The sequence below is a fragment of the Anabrus simplex genome, chromosome 6 (assembly GCF_040414725.1).
Source record: "Anabrus simplex isolate iqAnaSimp1 chromosome 6, ASM4041472v1, whole genome shotgun sequence".
NCBI lineage: Eukaryota > Metazoa > Arthropoda > Insecta > Orthoptera > Tettigoniidae > Anabrus > Anabrus simplex.
In genome coordinates, this window is record NC_090270.1 from 152,228,994 (window position 1) to 152,254,073 (window position 25,080).

At 36.3% G+C, this 25,080-nt stretch overlaps 1 protein-coding gene across 1 annotated transcript in view; it reads left to right on the plus strand.

The window, feature by feature from the left end:
* Positions 1-25,080, plus strand: part of Wdr81 (WD repeat domain 81) — a 340,798-nt gene that overhangs the window by 307,256 nt on the left and 8,462 nt on the right. Inside the window, exons 22-24 of the mRNA XM_067149985.2 lie at positions 14,719-14,926; positions 18,415-18,708; positions 19,576-19,832. Coding sequence (XP_067006086.2) covers positions 14,719-14,926; positions 18,415-18,708; positions 19,576-19,832 — 759 coding nt within the window. The remainder of the gene's footprint in view (positions 1-14,718; positions 14,927-18,414; positions 18,709-19,575; positions 19,833-25,080) is intronic.

Genomic DNA, 25,080 nt, shown 5'->3' on the forward strand with positions numbered 1-25,080 from the left:
AAAGTGTTTAACAGCACCATAGACGCGAATTTTAATTAACACACTTAAAATATTCTAAAGTGTCTATGGTAAGGCACTTATTCAAAAACACTTGTGCTTGAATGAAAGTTTATGTCAGATGCACCAGTCTTCAGGTATTTATGGTTTATATTTGATAACTTCCTTCTATTTGGAATTCGGAGCTTTTTACTTTTATCATATGTTATATATTAATATATTACGATCTCCTGCTGGTTACAGATCGCGAGGCAAGCTGCCCGAATCAGATCGCCATTTTGTATAACAGAAGCCACCACAGGGTTTTAACAAGTTAAACAACTAACACAAATTCTTTTATCACATTCCGAAGAGCAATTCTCGGAAGTTAAACAGTCAACACGGCCTTTTAACCACAAGAATATCACTCAAGGAAGTTATCAAATATAAACAATAAATACCTGAAGACTGGTGCATCTGACATAAACTTTCGTTCAAGCACAAGTGTTTTTGAATAAGTGCCTTACCATAGACACTTTAGAATATTTTAAGTGTGTTTATTAAAAACAAAGTGTTTAACAGCACCACAGACGCGAATTTTAATTAAGTTATTATTTTCTCACAAATGCCTGAAGATTGTTACAAACACGAACTTTTAATCACGCCACCTAATTTTATCAAAAAGAATTTTACCATAGACGCTTTTAAATGTTTTAAATATGTTTTTCATCATTTAAGTTTTTTAAACACAATTGGAAACGATACTGTAATTTAAGTATCATTCACATAAATCTCCTTACCCCCCCCCCCCCCCATCTTCCAATTCATTTAAAGCATCTAGAACAATAGTTTTTGGATTCCCATGGGATATAGTTATAAGATCCAATGTGCTTGCTTTTAAATGTTATCATCTAAGATTTTTTTATATACAGCTGAAGATGAGCACTAAGTGGTCAAAACATGTACTGTGTTTGTTAATGTATTTTTAAGTTTGCCAAAGGCAAAAGAAATAAAGTATCGATTAGGTGGCTTTTTAGATTAATTTGTTGATTTGTGCATGAAGACGGGAACGTTTTTCACTGATTAAATTTCCCGAACAGCTGAAGACCCTCTCGCTGGAGAGACTCGTAGCGGGTATGTTAAGCACCTTTTTCACTACACAGGCGAATTATTTTTCCACCACCGCAGTATATTTTCGTCACTAATAAACCTTTCTTGCAAGTGCCTACTGACCTCATCATGTATCATTGGCGAATTTTCTGCCCAATCGTCAAATTTTGTTTTCTTACGTTGCACTGAATTTTCTTCATTTGAAGAAGATTGGACTTATTGTCTGTTTTGATTGGGTAGCTGCTCTGAAAATATATCTGCCCAAGTTATTGATATTTTATGCTAATAATAGAATATTAAGAAAATTTAATTTGCATAGGTATAATATAATAATAATAATAATAATAATAATAATAATAATAATAATAATAATAATGAAGAAATAACCAGAGAATCTTACCTTCAGCACACATTTGTCAGCTGCCTCGAAAACAGGCATTTGTTCTCCTACATTTAGTTTCTTTAATGTGTGATATTTAGGCACCAAAAGTGTTGCAATTTTTTGTAACATGGTGACTTCCATTTTCTGCTCCAGACAGACAGCACCGGTTTGTTTCAAAAGCTTCAAGTAATGAAAATTCATTTAGTATGAAAACATTTTTACATTTAAATATCAGGAGAGAAATGAAATATTAGCTGTTCATCGTCATCCTGTGGAGTACAATGGGTTCTTAAGGCATAAAACCACGGAAGGACCAGACGTAAAGTCGGCTCCTCATCACCCTCAAGATCAATTGTGGCTTCCTTAAATGGCCTAAGAAATGTTATAAGCAGGCCAGTAATGTCCTGATCATAACCGAGCATTTTATCAGAGGCACCCTCCTTCTCTAAAATAGTTCTCACAGCATCTATCTGGGAGTGAGCTGATTGCAGCATGTCAAAATAACTGTTCCACCGAGTGGAAACATACGGTTTCAAAGATGATTGTAACCTCACACATAGGCTTCTTCTTTTAAAGTACGAAACCGGAGATTTCATTGAATGGATAACAGCCAACACATTAGGAACACTTTCTTTCAAAAAGGGTTCGCTCAGAACATGCTTCAAGACCGTATTAATACCGTAATATGAGCCATTCATGGAAGACGCTTGTATATGCTGAGGGCCTTAACAATATTGCTTCCCTGACCTGTTACAAATGTAATTTTGCAAATATCTTCATGAGAAATGCCATGTCCTTTCAAACAATCTTCAAATTCACTGCGAATAATTTCACCAGTTTCTAGGCAGTCAGGGAAGGCCGAACACATGAATACATACTTATTGAGAGATCAATCTGTATGTATATAGTGCATTGTGACAGACATATAGTGCACACCCTTGTACTTATCTGTCCACAGGTCAGTGTTACTCACACAGATACCAGATTTAATAGCACGTACTATATCAAGAAGCGTTTTACTGCGCACTTTATCCGCGAAAGTTTGTACCTTCCTAGCAACTGTGACTCGAGAGTGTATAACAATTTTAATATCCACCGAGCCATACTTTTTTCCCATTTCTATCAGCGTTTGCCCCAAATTTAAAAATCCTTCACCCTCAATAGTTGTAAACGGTCTCAAGTCCTTGGCGCACATTTCCACACACTTATCAGTCACCAAGTCCTTGTTCTCTTTCAAAATATTTTTAGACTGTGGAAAATTTGGGTCAAACTTGTAGACATGTTGCAACATACTTGAGGTCTCTGAATGGGTGCTGAGTAGCTTTTGCAAAAATTGCATTGCGAGTAACCTACTGGCTTATTTGATACCTGTTCATAAACACGTGAAAATTTTTCACATAATAGACTTGAGCCCTGCTTTACTACTAGAATAAATTCACCACTTTTTATTTTTTCTTCGACTTCCTTTATGATTGATTTGTTGGTTTTTCTAACTACAACGGAGCTGCACTGGGCTCAAAACGTAGCTACACTAACATATGACGACACATTCACGTCGCGTCGATAGCAAACTTCATGTTCACTCTTGTCAAGTCCGGCAGTCCGCACGGGTCCCAGGCAACCTGTCAGGCTTAGGGAAACCCAGGTTTTGGTTTGCTAAGACTAGCGCGCTCAGTACGCGTGCACTCTTGCTTCACTGGCGCTCAAGCTAAGCTGCTTTGCTTGTTGCAGAGCAGCTTGGGGCAGGCAAGCCTGAAGTACAATTTGTACACCTTTAGCTGCCAACCTTGTCATCAGTCTGCAAATGGTACCTTAATGATGTCTTATTCTGGGTTGTATTTCTGTAACATGCCAGCTGGGCTGCTGTTCACAAAACTTCATACACTTCAGGAAAAAAAACGTTTTGATAAAAGCTAATAAGCTCTAAACTATGGGTGTCAAACCCTACCCACCATAAGTGCAATGCCGTGCTAGAAATCCCTGTGCACACGAGCTCAGGTCTCTTCCCCTCACTCGGCTTAAACTTCCGCACTTTGCTAACTCAGGGCTATGCAGTGTGCACGCCTATTGACGACATATTCCACTTAACTGTTCTGGTCTGTAAGTAATGGTTAAAACATGTTGAGTGGCAAGCATAGATTGTAAACAGAAGACATCTTCCAAATACAATGAGGAATGGTTATCTCTTTACTTAGCCGTGATCATGGCAGAGAATCACACTAAAAACATATATGTAAAAAGTTTATAATGTCCGGAGGCACTATGAAGTGTGTCGTTCTTGTGACTACAAGGGCATCACAGGAGAAAACAGGAAAGCCTTAATAGCTTAATTATCAAATGGTGTTCAGTCGGTAAGTATAGTAATAGAAATAGCTTCTTTTTTTTTCTTTCTTTTATATGGAAAATTCTGTATTTGGCATTATTGAAAGGTAAAGTGTGCAGAATGCTGCAAATAGCTTGCATGTAGCTGATACCTGAATTCATTATATCATAGGGCGAGAATTCCGAGAATCCTAAAGGCTGGCTATGATCTTAAAGTATAGATAAGAAAAGTGTTTTCCACCAATCAATACACAATTTATTTTAAATAGATTAAACTAGTACCGGTTTCGGCTCTTTAACGGCCATCATTAGCTAGTACATGATTTGTTACCAGCCATTAGACAATTCACAAGTTGTTATTGTATTAGACATCCGGATGTCTAATAGGGGATGGAAATGTATACAGTAGCATGTAATTAAAATATCAGTAGTCAAGGTAAAAAGTTACAGTAAGTTAGAACATGAGTATGTAGGACATATTAAAACATATGGGTCATAATATAAAACACTTAAAAAGTTTTAACACATTAAAATTTGGTAAGTATAGGTAGACACTTGTTAAAAATTTTTAGTTCATGTTACATAGGTTCCATTCTTCTATCTTCTGTGTAGTTCCTTTGCTAAAATCAACATAACATAAAAGCAAAGGAACTACACAGAAGATAGAAGAATGGAACCTATGTAACATGAACTAAAATTTTTTAACAAGTGTCTACCTATACTTACCAAATTTTAATGTGTTACAAACTTTTTAAGTGTTTTATATTATGACCCATATGTTTTAATATGTCCTACATACTCATGTTCTAACTTATTGTAACTTTTTACCTTGACTACTGATATTTTAATTACATGCTACTGTATACATTTCCATCCCCCATTAGACATCCGGATGTCTAATACAATAACAACTTGTGAATAGTCTAATGGCTGGAAACAAATCATGTACTAGCTGATGATGGCCGTTAAAGAGCTGAAACCGGTACTAGTTTAATCTATTTAAAATAAATTGTGTATTGATTGGTGGAAAACACTTTTCTTATCTATACTTTGAATCTGTCAATATGGAAATGAAATTTATAAATAATACAAAATGGCTATGATCTTGCCCATAGAATTGCACTGGGAAGTCACCCATTTCTTCTTCTTCTTCTTCTTCTTCTTCTTTTATGACCACATAGGATCACTTTAGTCAGTCTGTCGTTCAGGTCTCTTTGAAGGGATTGTTCGGGCTTTGCGGTCTTCCCAGTACTTCTTCAGATGCTCCGATCTTCGTGCCCTTTTCTCAGTTGAAAATATGCGTGTTGTTGGTTTGTTTTGTGTAAGGGTAAAGTTTGTATTCTTGAGTTTTGTATTCAATTATATCTTATTTGTGGTGTCTTCTGTTGTAAGGTCTATTTACTGATAGCAAGTTCATTAAAGACTTATAGTGACCACAGTGGAGATTTTGTCCCTTACTGAAAGAAATAAGTACGAATCATCATATGTGTCAAGAAACACAGTAGCTGCAAGAATCTATGAGCTTGCAGAAGGCACCAGGGTGCAGCTTGAGAATATCTGTAAGAATTTTACAGCTTTTTCAATTGCAATTGATTAAAGTACAGATACTGTGGACGTTGCACAACTGGTATTTTAGTTTGTGGAGTAGACAGTTCACTACAAGTAACTGAAGAGTTTTTTGATTTAATTTCTCTGAAGACAACTACAACCAGGCTAGACATATTTAGTGCTGTTTGTTAGTCTGCTGAAAGAATGGGTTTGTGTTGGGATAAACTCATATCTGTGGTGATAGATGGTGGTCCAGCTATGACAGGTGCAAAATCAGGATTGATTGGTTGACTAAGGTCAAAATTACAGTCAGACTATACTCATTCCTTTACAGCCATTGACTGTCAGACTATACTCGTTCCTTTACAGCCATTGACTGTTCGATTTATCAGGAGGCCTTTTGTGCAAAATCGCTCAATGAGCCATATAATAGACACTGTTATGAAAACTTTGAATTATATTAGGGCTCACAGATTAACCCTTCACTAATTTAAAGACTACATGGACTTGATTGGGAGTGAGCACAGCGATTTACCACATTATTCAGAAGTATGGTGGTTAAGCAGGGGAGAACCGTGCAAAGATTTTATGAGTTGTGACAGCAAATCTCTGATTTCTTGGTTGAAAAAGGTAAGGATATTTCTTCAGATTTGTGACCCAAAGTGGATTTCTGACTTGGTGTTTCTGGCAGATATTTTAACACACCTAAATTAATTAAATCTACAGCTGCAAGAGAATCACAATCTAATAACTGATGTGTATATTGCCATAGATTTAAATTGAAGCTAACCTTATGGAAGAACCAAATTAGAAGAGCAGATTTCTTCCATTTTGAGTGTGTAGGATATCTGAACTTTGATACTGAACCAAAGAAATAAATTTGTATTCTAGTTGAGTTTCAAAATGAGTTTCATAATAGATTTTAAGACCTTGATGGTAATCGACAGAAGCTGTGACTATTCACTGTACCATTTCAGGTTCAGCCAGAGGATGCACCACACAGCTTAAAGCTAGAACTCATAAGTCTTCATTGCAACATAAGGCTCAAAGAGCAACACAAAGAACATGTGCTTCTTGAGTTTTATCAACAATTGTACCCATGTCATTTCCCGAAAGTCCAAATCGTTGCAATAGAAATAATAGCAATGTTTTTAATCACTTTTTTTTCCTTCTTTTTTTTCTTTTTCTTCACAAGACTAGGTTCCAATCTCTATTATCATATTCTCACCCACAATCAGTTATGAAACTTGCCTGCATAAAGTGTGTCCAACTGACCAGTGTGCGAATAATTGCTAAAAAGAAGTTGAAAGTTATACAGATTATGTGGCATGGGAAATCATACAGCTACATAGGCTGTGGCATAAGGAATGATACAGTAATTGGTTAGTGTGTTTTTGTATTTGTGTACATTTGTGTCAACACAGTTACTTGAAGAGATGCTACTTTTACCGTAGCCTATTTTCTTTTGCTTATTCTGTTTTTACATGTTGTTCTCCTACAGAAGTGTAGCGGCATAGTATCAGGCATTATTTCACTTCATAATCATTCAAAGAAGAGTTGAGTATGTTAAGTCCCTAAAGAAAAAAATGCCTTTTATTTTGTTCTTTATTGCTTATAACTTTCGAAATGATTATTTATTTTTCTGCTACACAGTGATTACACAGCATGTTGTTTCAAACTTGTTATTTACACTCCATGTTGAACTCATTTAATTATGTGTGTCCTTATATGAAATAATATATGCATGTATTGTACGGAGTAGCATAATTATGAGCATGTAATGTACACCCCTCGAAGCTTGTGCTATTTGATAATGTCCTGGGCTAGCATTCGCAACAGTTTTCTCATGCTCTCAAACTGACGTCAGCTCATGGCCTTCAAGAATCAAGAGCCAAGAATCTTTATTTGCCATTGACCATATACAATAAAATAGGCTTTGTCAACTGATAAAAATTGAGTACTTAGTATTACTAAGGCTAAATGAACATGCACCTTTTATTGAAACTTAATACTAACATTATACATTTTCATAAATTCAGAGGTATTATGGATTTTCTATTAACCAATCATGCATTTTTCTTTTAAAATTACTTAAAGGAGTGGACCATGCAGAATGTGGTAATTTATTAAATAATCTTAAACAACTGATTTTATGTAAGTGAGCAGTTTTTGACAGCCTGTGAATTGGAATGTCATTGTCTGCTTTGCCCCGAGTATCATGAAGGTTAATATTTTCCCTAGTACCAAATTCATTTATGTTGTTTCTAACATATATCAAAGATTTACTGAAGCCTTGGAGGTCCATAAATGATACCTTCCTTCCTTACCTATCAGCAATCAGCATGAGATCTGTCTCTTGGGTCGTTAATGGGTTCTTCGTCACTTGCTGAGGTAAAAGGCGGGTTTCAGTAATCTAAATCTATCTACCTTAAAGGAAGATCTACTCTAGAAAATTTGTTGTTTAATTTTTTTTTTAAATATTTTAATGAGGAAAATTCAGAAATCAACATTGTAATTCGAACTCATCTTGTCCAGTCAATGCAACACTAATTTCAACACAGAGGAGAGGTATACTGGTTTGAGAAGCTTTGACTTACCTGCCTGATGGGGATCCTTAATAGAAACCATTGTCACAAATTAAGAGTGAAGAAAAGAAAGTCTGGAAATCCTTAAATTCGGCTTCCATGTGAAACTACATGTACCATCATAATGATTCATGATGGTCCAGCCCTCATAACACGAGCTCTGGACTCTTGGTATGATTAAGGCAGTCCAATCGGTATGTGCCACACAGTGGTTGTACGGCATGGACCCTTAATTGAATCAATGTGACCTGCGACTTCTAATTTACTTTAAAGTCATTGTGGATGACGACTGCAAGGAAAATGATGCTATAATGGCATATGGCCTTAATCTAAGTCACTGAGGTTGATGACCCCACGACCATCCAAATTTCTACGCTGATGGCTAAACACAATTAAGTTACATTGGTTGATGACCAAGGTTTCCACTTTACTAATCCCAGCACATTTAATGCTCAATCAATCAAAGTCAAACAATACAATACAACAACAACAACAACAACAATGCTCACATACACTGCGGTAGTAAAATCCTTTACAATCGGACATGTCCCATTAAGCGTTACATTAATAATTGAACTTTCCCAGCAAAATAAACTAAGATTTCCAGAATACATCTTCAAATTATTCACTTGGCTTTAAGTTATTTCACAAATACGGTTTCAACTGAGTTTAATAATTTAATGAATTGAAGTGACTTTATAAATCCTAATTAACAACAAATTCTATCTCCGCAGACGAGTGGTTTCTTTAACAAATCCCTACTCAAATTTATTTACATTTTATTTTATAATGTTTATCATCACTTGATATCATGACAGCTGGAAAAAATTTATATATAATTTATTTCCAGTATTATATCTTGTTTCATCACATCACACCATAAATGTAATCTAACACTAGCAATTATTAACACTTGGATAACCCTAATTATTAAGTACTAAAAATCTGCTTAAGTAACTCGACGTAAAATGTAAGCCAAATACATTGTCACCTCCCATCATGACATGTACATAAGGCTTTGTGCATCCCTCAAAAATAAATCAGTAACAACTACCAACACACTATTTTGGACACCCTGGAATGGTTAACTTCGCTCATTATAGTCTAACATCCGTGGTTTCAATATACGTTCAGATCTTGGTTAAACAAGTTAATATTATAGAACGCTATCTAATAACATACAGTGTTGGTCCGACGTAAAGCAACTAGCAAAAAAAAAAAAAAAAAATTCATACATGTTACTCATGGATGAAAATTTCAATTAGTTTCTTGCAAAATTACAAACTCCATTCTAAGGCACATGGTCTGATTTTCTAACACATTGACAGACCACAAAGGATACCGTTATCTCCCCCAGCGGCGACCTGTCCGATCAGCTGTGTAGCGGAATGAGCTCTCCTTCGCTGTCATAGCTTTGACTGAAAAACACCCGTTGTAAGCCACGTTTAACTGGTCTCAAAAGTATGAAATCTCCAATCTCGCTGATAAAATTACAAATATGTCATTCCTGGCCCAAACAGGTTATGCACAGAGATTTACTTTAAGATGTCATTCAGAATTACACATGTCACAAACTTACACTTATATGGATTCCCTCACGATTTCCATTCAAACATTATACAAATAACTTCCTCGGGTTCACGCAGAATCTCCCGGCATAATTACAGGCTTCCAACCACCTGATTCACAAAAATCCTACCTCAACTCACATCTAACAAGACTTAAACCTCTGCCTCAAACATCACACATCTCAATGACAAAAAGAATGGAATAATAATCCTTAGAATTCACAATGCTTAACTACACACAATACTCCAGTAATAAAACATCTTTGCATAACGTGACCTTGTACTTCTGAACTGGATTTCACAAAAATGACTGACGAACTTTACTGTTATTTATTGTCAGTCAGACACAGTTTAAATGGACATAGAAATAGCAGTCCCTTTGTGACAGATCTACATTGCTCAACACGACAGCACGCCTACACCCAATTGAAAACGGGTAACCACGGATTTCTTGCACCACTTCTGTCATAATTCAAACCAAATTTTTTTTTACGTCAGATAAACTTAACAAGATACAGGAAATAAGCTCACGAAATGACGATCTACTTTAGACGTTATATCGCTTCATAACCTTCAAATTGACTCTTTACAACACATTACACGGCACTCGTAATAATTTATAAATTTTTATCCAAGCATGAAAAACAAATGACCTTTCGTCATAATTTCTGACATTTCACGAAACAAATGGGTGACCAAACTGCGTCATAAATACCCATTACAAAATATAAGTGCGACATCATAAAACAGATACATAGGCGGTGATAGTGGCATTTCACCTACCTTAACTGCACGTCAGCTTCCATCATAATAGTTCACCAGTAACCTTCTGATATTTAATTTGGCATTTCAACACTTCTGACTTCACATTTTATTTTATTTATATTTCTTTCCTGAAATAAAGGCACAAAAAATACCCTTCACTCGATATTTTCCCGGGCCAAACACGAATACTGTCGACCGCACACGGATATCTTCTTTTTTTCAACACAATATTATTTTAATTTCACTAATACTACTTCAGCATTGAGATGACCATCTTTACATATGATTAACACTGTACTGAACAAAAACTATCTCCACTTGGAGATAATACTCCGGCCACATCGGCCAAAATCTAAGTTTTTGCTGGACTTAGTCTATTACTCGCGAATCAATTTTACTCAGCAGTATGACTTTCTCTCACGAGTTCCAATGATTCAAATGCAGGGTGATTTCAAGATGGCGCATCCCTTTATTTATAGTTTTCCATCCCCTCTCTTAGGCATTTTTTTCTTGCTGCCAAGAAATTTTGCGTACATTTTCTGACTGTGGAAATGTATTTAAAGCAGTTTTTACTGTAACCAAGTACTCGCTAAATTGCTAGTGACATTATTCATGAACATTTAAAATTATCTCATACCAAATTAACTGTAAATTAAAATTATTTCAAGGTCCACTTATTCAATACAGTGACATTTTGTGACTGAATCACATGTCAAATGGTACTAGTTTTGGCATCTGTGTGCCATCATCAGCCTTAAGTACAAATTAAACAATTATATACATATGCCTAAAACATCTAAAACACATTTTAACACATTCTAAAATACATTTCTGTAATGATACATGAGATGAGCTAAAATTATGTTACAATTTATTGATTGCTGTAATATAAAATTCTGGCACAGACTGGACTATATCTGATTAACAATTTCAAGAACAGCAGTAGTAGTACATTTACCTTTTCGAAACCCAGACTGACTGTCGGATAGGAGATTGTAAGTTTCAAAATAGTTGCTAAGTTGATTGTACAAAAGTGATTCAAATATTTTAGAAATTACTGGAACAATAATTGTGACTGCACGATAGTTCTGAAGTAATTCTTTGTCCCCACTTTTAAATACTGGAATATCTTTAGAAATTTTAAGTAAATCAGGAAAAACTCCAAACTCTAAACACTTATTAAAAATAAAAGCTAGAGGTTCAGAAATCAAATGTACTATTCTTTTAATGTTGTAATTAGATAACCAATAACAAACCATACTCTCAGAGTTTGATAATTTTAAGCTAACTGTAATTACTTCATCAGATGTGATTTCAACCCAATGGAAAGTGTTTCGGCAGGGGGTTGATTGTGAACAAAGTCACTTGCAGCTGTACCTGTTGCCTTAATTTGATCTCCGATTTCTTTTATTACAGAGTTTAAGAAATAATTATTCAGTTCTTCAGGATCAAGAAATGTGTCTTGAGTACGGGTAGGATTGTTTTCTTGTACTATAACATCCCATGCTGCCTTGCATTTGTTGGGTGCATCCTCAATGTATGTATTTTTCATAAGCTAAAGTTTTGGCAGGGATAAGTTTTCTTTTATATAACTTTTACAATTAAAATAAGCTTTATACACGCCATTCTGCTTGGTTCCTCCTTGACAAGAATTTTTATAAATTCTATACAGCAAAAGCATTCTTTCTCCATACTGAGTCAATTCATTAGTATACCAGTTCAACTTCTTGCTTTTAAGTTCACCATTACGGCTAACTTTTACCAGTGGTGAACTTAAATGTCACAATTCAACCAGTTTATCTAAAAAGTTTCCAAATACAGTTTCAATATCATTTTCTCCCATTTGAAATTCAAATACAAAGCCCCAGTTAATTTGTTTCAGATTTTCAATAAATATGTTAATATAACCATCACCCTGACTTTTTTTTACCCACATCAGAACAGGTTTGTCATTGTAAATTATGTCAGGCTGGTTAAGATATGATATAAGCAAGGGGTCATGATCTGCTAAACCTTGACATGCCTGCTCTAAACTGAAAGCAAATATAGGTAGTGAAGGCCTTTTTTCTAGCCATGGAAAACCTGGTTCCTTGCAGATGGGCGCGAAGTACACAGCAATGTAGATATTGTATTGTCTGTAATATACCACAATCATAGAACTCTGTGTTAATTGGAAAATGCTACTTCTCTAAGTTTACAATGAAATCTCTTAACGTTTCTGTAGTTACAGGAATAGCCGGTGTATTGCACTTGCATGGGGGACACCCAAATTTACAGTCTAGCACTATTTTCGAAGAGGTACCTTCAATGTTATTAATATTATTAATAATAATAATAATGATGATAATAATAACAACAACTGATAGTTACTACATGGAGAACTGTCAAGTCATACATATGGAGATAGGAACAAGAAAAGTAAGATGCAATAGGCTCTGAACACAATAGCAGGTCAGTGTCAAAAGATACAAAGGCAGAAAGAGGAGGCAAGGACAAACATGAAAACACAAAAATATAAGCACAATCTCCACATCTTCATACACTGCTGTCTTCTCGTCAGTCCCTTTTCTTCTATACCCATCTCTTCTTGGCCTCCAATGAGCTTGTTTTTCCTTCCCAGCTTCATCAGGAGGGTAGACATCAACACTCATTGAGAGACCATCTTGACAGCTTTTCAAGGCACAGGACAAACACAGAAGGAGAAATGGATCCCAATGGGTTACTATAAGTATTGGAAAGGAACAAACTAGTGTCTGCTCAAAGATGGCATTATATGAAGTATATGAAAAAGTAGAGATTTTCCTTGTCTTTCTGTGTTTTCATGTGTGCCCTAGGCTCCTCTTTCTGTCACTCCCTCTTCCCAACAGACCTGCCCCTTTGATAAAGCTGGGAAGCAGAAACAAGCTCATTGGGGACTGAGAATAAATGGCATTGATGAGGAAAGAACCTATCTATTCAAAAACAGTAGTGTAAGAAGATGTGGCGATTGTCCTTGTTCTTTCATGTTTTTATGTTTGTCCTTGCCTCCTTTTTCAGTTGCTCCCCCCTCTTCCCACACTCACCTGTCACTGTATTCATCCTATTATGTGTTCTGTTTCTTGTTCCTATTTGACACTTTTTTGTTCCTTTCCGGTGCTTACCTGGAGGAACTTAGTATATTTCTATTCTTTAATCATCCTTCTATCTCTACTAAGATTCAAGCTATGAGTTTTGGAACCCAAGAGTGACACACTGAAAACTGTTTACTAAAAGGAAACTATAACAATTTTCATTATTCTCATTTTTCAATATTTACCAGTGATAATATATGATTGAAAACATTGTCTTTCCCATACTTAGTCATGAGTAAAATTCATGGCTAATGCAGGCCTATAAAAAGCAGAATGTTTTGTCAATATGGCATGTAGCATTAGATCAGATCTCACACAGTATGGAGGACATCTGTTTTAAGTGGGTTAAAGGGCAGGAAGATCTATTACGTAATGAAAGAGCAGATGAGCTTGCTAAACTTGCAGCATTTAGTGACAATGAAACTGTATACAAAAGAGCCCCTATTTCAAAAGTGAAACGTGAATTGTATAAATTTACAATCGGTGAATGATCAAAGCTGTGGAACTCCAGTAATAAGGGTGAAGTTACAAGAACAATTTTTTTTTTTTTTTTTTTTTTTTTTTTTCCATGGTACAGGACCATTTGGACTGCAGTTTATTGAAACCACCAGCCAGCGTCTTGGTAGGTGTGCTAGGTACCAACTGATGAGCCCAGCCTAGCACATGGGGGCGAAATGCTGGCAACCAGGAATGAGTTAGCTGGAAAATTTATAATGTCCAAAAACGGACCATTGATATTGGTATTATTAAACCAAACTTCACCAGCACTCAGTTTCTTTCAGGTCATGGAAAATTTAAATTTTATTTATATAAATTCAAAATTAGTAGTAATAACAGTTGTGTTTGTGGAGATGAAGAAACTTCAACTCACCTTATTTTTGATTGTCCATTCTTCAACAAAACTAGATATATTTTGAAACAACACTTAAAATGTTCTACAGTTATTTTCGTCAAATCTATTTTTAGCATATTTCACAAAATCTGTTGCTTGAATGAATTTTTTAAGTTTATGCAGTTTATTTTAGAAAAAAATAAGATTTTTTTTCCTTTTCTCCCATTTTAGTTAATTTGTGTGTGTAATCACTCACTTCAAAAATTTGTGTTTTAACTATTTAAGGCAACTAGTTATAACATACAGCCCTAATATGCTAGAAAAAGTAGGGCTTCTTCATGGATAATAAATAAATATGAAAAACACACAAGAACTTTCAGTAACTCCAATGTTGTCTTTTTGTTAGCTCTTTTAAATAAACCCTCATGCCATGTATATCCATTTCTTTCTTTTTTCAGCAGGATTCAAATAGTGTGCGGTTATTATAACTTTTATGACATTAATAATTCCTTGTTATCAGACATCTACGCGGAAACTGGTTGGCATACTGGGAGCATGAAATAGGCCGCGCTGAGAAGGATACTCGCTTTAACTTCAAGCAAATTAAATTGCAAACATTTGCTGGACACAACAACAGTGTTCGAACTATTCAAGTGATGGATAATGAGAACAGCTTCTTAAGTGGCAGCCGGGATAAAACAGTGAAATTGTGGTCATTGAGAAGTGAGGTATATATCATCATATTACTAATATAACCTTATGTATTTCATTTTGGTTCTTCTACTAATCTCTGTTTAATGTTTTAACTGTCCAGACTAATTCTTGTTTACAACCTAAATTACTATGACATAACTTCCTGTTAGTTATTAGTAGAGCAAGTAAAAATATGAAGAAATTTTTAACAAAATATGAAATAAAATGTATCAAAATATGAAGTTTAAAATGATGAAATATGAAATGATACGAAGTTGTTCCTGCTGGTTTTAATTTGGATACTTGAAAGTTAATTGGTAGGAATTTATTTCAAAATTCAATATAATAAAAGTATTAGATTTAATTTTTACTTTAAAATGATCAAATAATAAGTTTCTTTTAAGACTGTGTTTATTTGACTCCCAGTAATTTATAACAAGTAATGAAGTAATCAATATGTAATTTTGGAATTGGTCAAAGGCCGAAACCTTGAAGAGGACAAAGTTTGCATACACCAAATAACAATATTCTATTTGTTGCAATATACAACTAACAATTTTGCTAAATTTTGAGGAAGCAAATTGTGTATCTGTCAATATATTTTTGTATGATGAGAAGCTTCGTTCCACATCACATGATGTAATGGGAGCATATGTGTAGCATGCATGCTACATCATTTACTGCAATGTTTGCTGGAATGATGTTTGTCATACCTTCAATAACCTGACTTAATTCACTCAGTACCTCGTAAGACTTATTTTTATCTCACACACGTTCAAATTTTTATGACACAATTCTCCTTTTGGGTCCAGGAATATCTGCAACAGCCTCCCTCAGGTCTTCCACTTTCTGAATGGCAGAAATTAGTGTCAAATTGTTGTATTCCAGCTTCTCTGTGACCTGTGTATCATGCTGAAATGAGTAAGAATGTAAGCAAGATCGCCCTTAACGCCATCTCTTCTGAACCCCTTCTGTGCCAGAGCTACACAGTGTGCTGAATTGGCCTCAAAACTGTCTATCACCTGCAAAGAAATAACTAAAATTATATTACAACACACTAGACAATTAAATTTAAATTAAACATTTCCAGTATTTAAAATGGCACTAAAATCCCCTCAAAATTTTTTGTTTTCAAATATCATAAAATAAGACTTTCTCACTGGGAATGCTGATTTCAGTTCACTTTTAAACATTTAATTTTTGATATTTTAAAATATGTTTTTGATGTTTGATATTTATTGCATATATCCATTACAAAGGGAACAAGATCTAATGCCGGTAGTTAATACAGTGAAACAAAAAGGAAAAAAGAAATACACATTTAATATAATTTTTAAAATAATAAGACAGAACAACACTAAAATTAATTTTAAATATTTACAACTTTTAATATTAATTTATAATAACTTATTAGAAATATGTATTTATATAATTTCAATGACTTTTTGTATATTCATTGTTTATGTGCCTAAAAGAATGAGAAAAACTAATACTAAAATAATTACTAAAAATTAATAAATACTTACAGAGCGATTCATTTGTAAAATGTGCTGTTGTTTCATTGTTGACACTGTCAAGCATTTTACAGCTCAGGAGATGTGGCCTACCAGTTTCAGTGGATGTTAATTTACCAACAGTCGGGTTTCATCTGTCGTCTGGTCCACCATTATCCATATCAGATTGTCACCATTATTATCCTTGATCCTATGAACAATCTGGAAATTAATTCAATTAATTAATCAGTGTGAAGTTACTTGGGATGCTACCTTGCGGCAGGAATTTATATTAACTTAGTGCAAAAAGTATTGAACAATAAAATAATAATCGTAGAATAGTATTGGATTTATATAATTTAAAGTGGTAAAGTTACAGTGGTAAAGTTACAGTGGAATTATGGTTTTACTATAACATTTTTTTCACTTACCTGACCTTGTTGTAAATCACATCCACATATTTCTGCCTTAATGTTGATTCTGAAGGAATATCTCGGTTACAGTATTTTTACAAAAACTCTGCGAGTTCAGGGGTCTCTATTTTCTTAATCAGAATGTTTGATGATGACATAAATTGTCAGCAAATTGTTTTTTTTTTTGACTCAGCTGGCTTTTGATTAGTGAGCAAGGTCTGCTTAAGTCCTTTGTCTCAGTTAATTTTTTTTTTCATGCATTGTGCTCATTTTGATGCTGCTATAGTTGGAATTTTGTTTTAGCACTCGCTTAAATACATTTTACACGTTCAATGTCAATAATGTAAACCATATATGGTTATAGGGGCTGCCTGGTAAAGGCGTGCTCGGTTCGCCCGGAAGGACGTGGGTTTGATTCCCCGTCAGGAAGTCATAAAATTTAAGATACAAGATTTCCACTTCCGGAGGTGCACATGGACCTGAGACTTGCTCACCCTACACAAAAAAATGAGTACCAGGTTAATTCCTAGGGGGAAAGGTGGCTGGGCATAGAGCTAACCACTCTACCCCAACAAGTGCTGAGGTTACGGATAGTGGAGCCTTTATCTTCCACCCCTCCAAGTTCCTTCATGGCCTGTACAGAGATGACTTTGCTTTTATATATGGTTATATTTTTGCATATTTATGCTTCAATAAATGAAATATGTAAAACTTACCTCTTTGTTACAATGCATCTGTATTCAAAACAGTGAATTGATTCTTCATTTTTTATGAAGCTTTTCAATACTACATAGCATATAAAGCTGCTTTTACTTGTACACAAAATCATGTTATTTTCAAGTTAATATGAAATCAAGGAAAACAATGTTTGGCATTAAATAAATTTTAAAATGTTTGTTCAAAGAAACAGGATTAAAGTGTATTACATTTTCAGTATGCTTTAATATGTTTACAGCTGCTGCGATCTGTATTGAAACAGGGTACGCTATTTTTAAGTATACTATGTCATACAATTTTATACGCGAAACTGTGTGTTCAAAATAGATAACATGCATATTTAATTGTGAAATTAGTTTTAATATGACATGGCATATGAAGTTTTAGTGACATATGTACGAAATATGTTATCCGTGTTAACACATATAATTATTCTTTCAATTCTACATTTCATAAATAATTAATGTCATTAGATTTAATACTAAATTTATACAAATTCACTTCATTTTGTAGTTTATTTTCTTATTTCTTTCTTTATATATTGCTTATAAAAACACGAATGAAAGATATGCCATTTGTCCCTCTAATTTATTTGAATAATTACTTAATGTATAATTACACAGAATTGCATAAATACCAGAATATGAATAAACTTTTTGTAAAATATGAAGATTTTATCAAAATATTATGAAATATAAACATTTTTATTGGTGGATTTTTATTGCTGACTGCATAAAATGTAAATATATCTGGTTCCCACTTGAGTATTCTTTATAGTTTAGAATATGAAATTTCATATATTTACTCACTCTAGTTATTAGTAATATTGCTTACGAAAACCATGAACATTAATTTTTTGAATCTAGTTGCTGTTGAAATATGCATCTTTTTATTCCAAAGGGCGATGGAAGTGCTGTGTCACATTGTCAGTGGACGTATACTGGCCATCGGAAGTCTGTAATGGCCATCACATTTTTGGAATCTCTTCGTCTTGCGGCATCGTGCGACTCTGTTGTTCATCTGTGGGATCCATTCATGGGTTCAATAGTTGGGCAGCTTGACTCAACTCGCAACCCTCCAGTCAATGTTCTACGAGCAATGCCACCACCAAGCACGTTGCTTTTAGCATCCACAACTGATGCAACATTACGCCTAGTAGATGCTCGTACTTGTTCCTTTGTAAATGAGTTGAAGGTATGGCACATATATATTTTTTAAACTTGTATATCAAATTGTATGAGAGATAATTCCACTATATCCTCTCTTAATCTGTACTGCATTGTCTTTATGCATGCTGTTGTTGTACTTTTTACAACAGTATTAATTAGTTAGTTAACCTTGTTTATCAAGAGTTGGTCCATTAATCTTGTGTGTTAAGAATTACATGGTAATAGTCCAGGGCATTTAAGCCTGTTTGAGTACTAGAGAGTAAGGGAATTACACATGTAATCCATAAGATAGGTAAGTTAAAATAACACCATTTGTTAACCTTGACATGATTTTTGTTCGTTTTCAACTCCAGGAAAATGGTGTCTTTCTCAAGACTATCACTGTTTCCTTGCAATTTTTTTTACTAACCCCATCCCAGTATGAAAACACATTAATATAGACAATTAGATAGAACATTCAGGCACTAAATACATAGGGTAGATCATAGAAATGTCCCAAGAATACCAAGCTCGATACCTGCAGTCGCTTAAGTGTGGCTAGTATCCAGTATTCGGGAGATAGTCGGTTCGAACCCCACTGTCAGCAGTCTTGATGATGGTTTTCCTTGGTTTTCCATTTTCACACCAGGCAAATGCTGGGGCTTCACCTTAATTAAGGGCACAGCCACCTCCTTGCCACTCCTAGCCCTTTCCTGCCCCATTGTCCCCATAAGACCCATCTGTGTTGGTGCGATGCAAAGCAGTTTTTCTCCATAGAAAAAGTAGTTGAATTACAAAGAACCTTTTTTACTCTTTTTATAATTAATTCTTCCATTTATTCATTGGCATTAGGTGTGTATAAGAAATACTGACTTAATAATTGTCATGAGTTACAGCCACCTCATATTTTCAGGTGTCAATGAACCCAGCTGGTCTGATCCGGTGTATTACTGTGGGTCCTGAAGGAACCTGGGTGGCAGTGGGTCAGTCGTCAGGAACTCTCACCATCCTGGATGTTCGCACTGGAATGATACTAGCATCATGGAAAGGTCATGAAGGAGAAGTATTACAGCTGGTAGCAGTGAATTCTAACACTGTTGTCAGTTCTTCACTGGATCAAACTGTCTCTGCGTGGAGTACTGTGGATGGTAAACTTAATTTCCACATGAAGTAAGTAAAAACGTTTACATGGAATTCAACCAATATTCAAAAGAGTTCTTATTCTGATATTAAAAAATTTGAACTTGAAATACATACTTTGCTGCACATATTTAGGAGTTTTTGCTCTGTAATTAGGAAGAGAATGAGGATGGAAAAAAAAAAATCGGGCTTCCGGAAGTGAAAAGAATGATAAATAAATTAGTGCCGTAAAGCAACAGGATAGATTAAACTAAACATGATATGGTGGAGTTTAGTGGGAAGGCAGGGATGTGAAATGGCTTCTTACAGTATTAGGATTAACATGGAATTTAAGTAAGATACCTTCTGATTGAACAAAAGCAGTAATTTCACGTAACTATAAACGAGGGAACGGCAAGGATAGTCGCAACTATTGATCAGTATACCAGGCAAGGTATGAGGATGGCAAACAAATTATGCTCGAGGAAGTGGAAAGCGAGTTAATGGTTCAGAGTAGTTACAGGGGTTAAATAAGCATGTAATCTATTATCCTTTTTGTTCATAGTTTACATGAATAATTTTCTGAAAAGTATACAATGATGGGGACGGATCCAGCAGATGGAAATTTAGTGAGCAGGTATTTCGGAAAAGAGTGTGTTCAATGGTAGATTAAGTTGGATGAAAACCTTTATGGTTTCCGGCCACAGAAGGTTTCTCAATACCGGTACCTCATTTTCGGTGTGAATCAAGTAATTGAAAAGAAGAATAAACCATTATATGTATGGTTCATAGATCTAGAGAAGTCATACACTATGTGATCAAAAGTATCCGGTCACCTGGCTGAACATGACGTATAAGTTTGTGGCGCCCTCCATCAGTAATGCTGGAATTCAATATGGTGTTGGCCCACCCGTAGCCTTGATGACAGCGTCCACTCTCGTAGGCATACGTTCAGTCAGGTGCTGGAAGGTTGCTTGGGGAATGGAAGCCCATTCTTCACGGAGCGCTCCACTGAGGAGAGGTAGCGATGGCGGTCGGTGAGGCCTGGCACGAATTCGGCGTTCCTAAACATCCCAAAGGTGTTCTGTAGAATTCAGGTCGGGACTCTGTGCAGGCCAGTCCATTACAGGGATGTTATTGTCGTGTAACCACTCCGCCACAGGCCGTGCATTATGAACAGGTGCTCGATCGTGTTGAAAGATACAATCGCCATCCGCGAGGTGCTCTTCAACAGTGGGAAGCAAGAAAGTGCTTAAAACATCAATGTAGGCCTGTGCTGTGATAGTGCCATGCAAACAACAAGGGGTGCAAGTCCCCTCCATGAAAAGCACGACCACACCATAACACCTCTGCCTCCAAATTTTACTGTTGGCACTACACACGCTGGCAGATGACGTTCACCGGGCATTCACCATACCCACACCCTGCCATCGGATCGCCACATTGTGTGCCGTGATTCGTCACTCCACACGTTTTTCCACTGTTCAGTCGTCCAATGTTTACGCTCCTTACACCAAGCGAGGCATCGTTTGGCATTGACCTGCATGATGTGTAGCTTATGGGCAGCCGCTCAACCATGAAATCCAAGTTTTCTCACCTCCTGCCGAACTGTCATAGTACTTGGAGTGGATCCTGGTGCAGTTTGGAATTCCTGTGTGATGATCTGGATAGATGCCTGCCTATTACACTTTACGACCCTCCTCAACAGTCGGCGGTCTCTGTCAGTCAACAGACAAGCTCGACTTGTACGCTTTTGTGCTGTACGTGTCCCTTCACGTTTCCACTTCACTATCACATCGGAAACAGTGGACCTAGGGATGTTTAGGAGTGTGGAAATCTCGCGTACAGACTTCTGTCACAAGTGACACCCAATCACCTGACCACGTTTGAAGTCTGTGAGTTCCGCGGAGCGCCCCATTCTGCTCTCTCATGATGTCGAATGACTACTGAGGTCACTGCTATGGAGTACCTGGCAGTAGGTGGCAGCACAATGCACCTAAGATGAAAAACGTATGTTTTGGGGGGTGTCTGGATACTTTTGATCACATAGTGTATTACAGAATGCTGACAGAAAAGTTGTTGAACATATTGAGGGATTGTGGGATCAGGAGTATGTTATTACAAGCAAGCAAAGGCATTTATGATAATCAGACTGTAGTGAGAATTGATATTAGAAGGATTTATTGGTTCCAAGCACCAACGGATCCAGATGGATGGAAATTTAGTGAGCAGTTTGGTCTATGCTGAAGACTTTATTGTAATGACTGATTGTGTTGAAAGCTTGCAATCTAATATTCTGGAGCTTGAAAAGAAGTAGAGAGAGTCTAATGTGTAAATTAGCTTTTCCAAGACTAAAGTGATGTTAGCTGGAAAGAAAACCATGAAGATTGAATTTCAGGAAAGGAATACAAAACTGAAACGAGCAGATCACTTGAAGTACTTAGGATGTGTATTCTCTCAGGCTGGTAGTATACTAAGTGAAAGTGAGTCAAGATGTAGCAAAGCTAATGCAGTGAGCTCACTTGTGATCAACGGTATTCTGCAAGATAGAAATGAGTTCTTGGACAAAACTATATATTGGTCTGTTATCAGACTAACTTTACTGTATGAGAGTGAAAGCTAGGTGGACCGAGCAAGCAGTTAGGAGGGGCTGTACCTTAATTAAAGCCACGCCCATTTCCTTCCTATTCTTAGCACTTTCTTATCCTATCATCGCCATAAGGCCTATCTATGTCAGTGCGACATAAAGCAAGTTTTTAAAATAAAACAAGTATCTTATTCATAAGTTCAAAATTTACCATGCGGTAACATTATACACATAAAAACAATAAAATAATAAACAAACAAAGAAAAAGATAAACAAAATACGCCAAACAAGGACCGCTAAATGTAGTATAAACAGATGGACAACAGGATGAGGAAGGTGATGGACAACCCCACCGGGAATGTAACTTGGTTGTGCATTCTTGAGTAAAACCATCATGTTCCTTAAAATATTCTTTATTAAACATAAAATTTATTAATAACCTTCAACAATTTAATATTCAAACGTACATAGCTTAACTATATTAACAGACACTGACAAAGTGCTTGCCGAATTTGCAAAATGATTTGAAGATATTATTTACATTATTAATCCGAAGTTGTCACCTGCCTTACTAATACAGTGACCATTGAATCTAGGACTGTAAAACAATAAACACAGTATTCGGGAGATAGTAGGTTCGAACCCCACTGTCGGCAGCCCTGAAAATGGTTTTCCGTGGTTTCCCATTAGCACACCAGGCAAATGCTAGGGCTGTACCTTAATTAAGGCCACGGCCACTTCCTTCCCACTCCTAGCCCTTTCATGTCCCATTGTCACCGTAAGACCTATCTGTGTCGGTGCGACGTAAAACAACTAGCAAAAAAAAAACAATAAACATACTAAAGATACTACCTTTCAAAACCTTGAAGGCAACCAATCAAATTACCGGGGAGTTGGCCATGTGGTTAGGAGGGCGCATCTGGGAGATAGTGGGTTCGAACCTCACTGTTGGTAGCCCTGAAGATGGTTTGCCATGGTTTCGCATTGGGGCTGTACCTTAATCAAGGCCACAGCCGCTTCCTTCCCATTCCTAGGCCTTTCCTGTCCCATCGTCACCATAAGACCTATCTGTGTCGATGCGATGTAAAGCAAAAAAAAAAAAATTCAAATTTGAAAGCTGTGCTCACAAGCGTGTGAGGGTTGGTAGTCATGTACTCAGAACCAGTAGCGGCTGGCCCATAAGGACTCTCGGATAGTGTACTCCCTAGAGACCCAAAAGGATTTGTTATTTTCTTTCAATCTTTTAAGTCAAAAACTGGACTCAAATAACGCTAAGAAAATTACATTTCATCGTAAAACTTTAAAATATCATCGATAGGGAAGACTATTGGCTAATATCAAACTTAGGTGAATGACTTTTAGCGCACAGTTCGTTGGTAAATGTTTTCAGGTTGAAGGACTCTCGAGCTTCCGTCCTGGGATACAGTGGGATATAGTGATGGTGGAGGGAGAGAGATGTAAGGGGGAAGCATGCTGGTGGACGGCTTTGGTGGGACAAAGGATGCGGGAAGAGGCTTTAAGCTCGATAGTCCATAGGAGTAAAAGCATCTTAACAAACCCGTGGCTGCATGTAATGATATTAAATAATCATTCATGACCTTGTTTACCCTATTTTTAATTATATTTGAAGACAAAAAATAATAATGAAATGTAACATTTGAGACCAGGAATGTTGATTAAAATTGCAAAGGTGCATCCCGTGTTTCGTGAGGGCTGGCAGCAGTGAGCGAGTTCGTTTTCGCATGGAAGACTTGAATGAGTGCGGTGATACTGGTCCATGGTTGTACTATTTGTCTTTAATCTTCCTCTGTGTTTGTGCTTCGTGGTGATTATTCTGTACGCTATTAAGCTTAGAAAGTAATGTGTGTTTATTTACCAGTGCGATTGTGATTTGGAACCGCTTTATCTGTGTTTATTGATGATGATGATGATGATGATGATGATGATGATGATAATTGCGTGAGCCTACACCTACTTCTTCGAAACTGACACCAGTTAGTGGACTTGCATGTAAAGACGCAGTTCTAGCACCCCCCCCCCCTCCCCCAAGTCTTTAATTCGTGGCAGAGTAGTGACATCCAATGATATTAACAACTATGCCAAGTACGCATAAATTGTTGAGCTTGTACATACACATTTCAGACGTTTCCTTAGAATTGCTTCAGTAACACCCATGTCTCTGGCCACCTGTCGCTGCGAACTCCCTTGTTCGATTCTCCGCTTTCCTTCCTCAAGATTTTGTTCTGTGAACACCAGTTTGCAATTCGATGTTCTTTTATAATTCCCCATGGTGAAGATTCTGAAATATGGCATCACAGTACAATAGAAGAAAACAATTCAATTGTTTCCTTCTCTAACGAAAGCGAGCGTCAAAGAGTACGCACGACGAGCGTGTAAGAGTACTCTAGCGCTTCCAACCAGTGCACACTCTTGGTCGCATTGCGACAGTTTTAAATAATCATTGCTAGATCGCACCACTTGTCATTCAAGCAGACAGCATGCATACGATCAACGAGGCTACAGAGTGCACTACTTCATGCGTTGTTTGAATCATCAGTCCATAGACTGGTTTGATGCAGCTCTCCATGCCACCCTATCCTTTGCTAACCTTTTCATTTCTACGTAACTATTGCATCCTACATCTGCTCTAATCTGCTTGTCATATTCATACCTTGGTCTACCCCTACTGTTCTTACCACCTACACTTCCTTC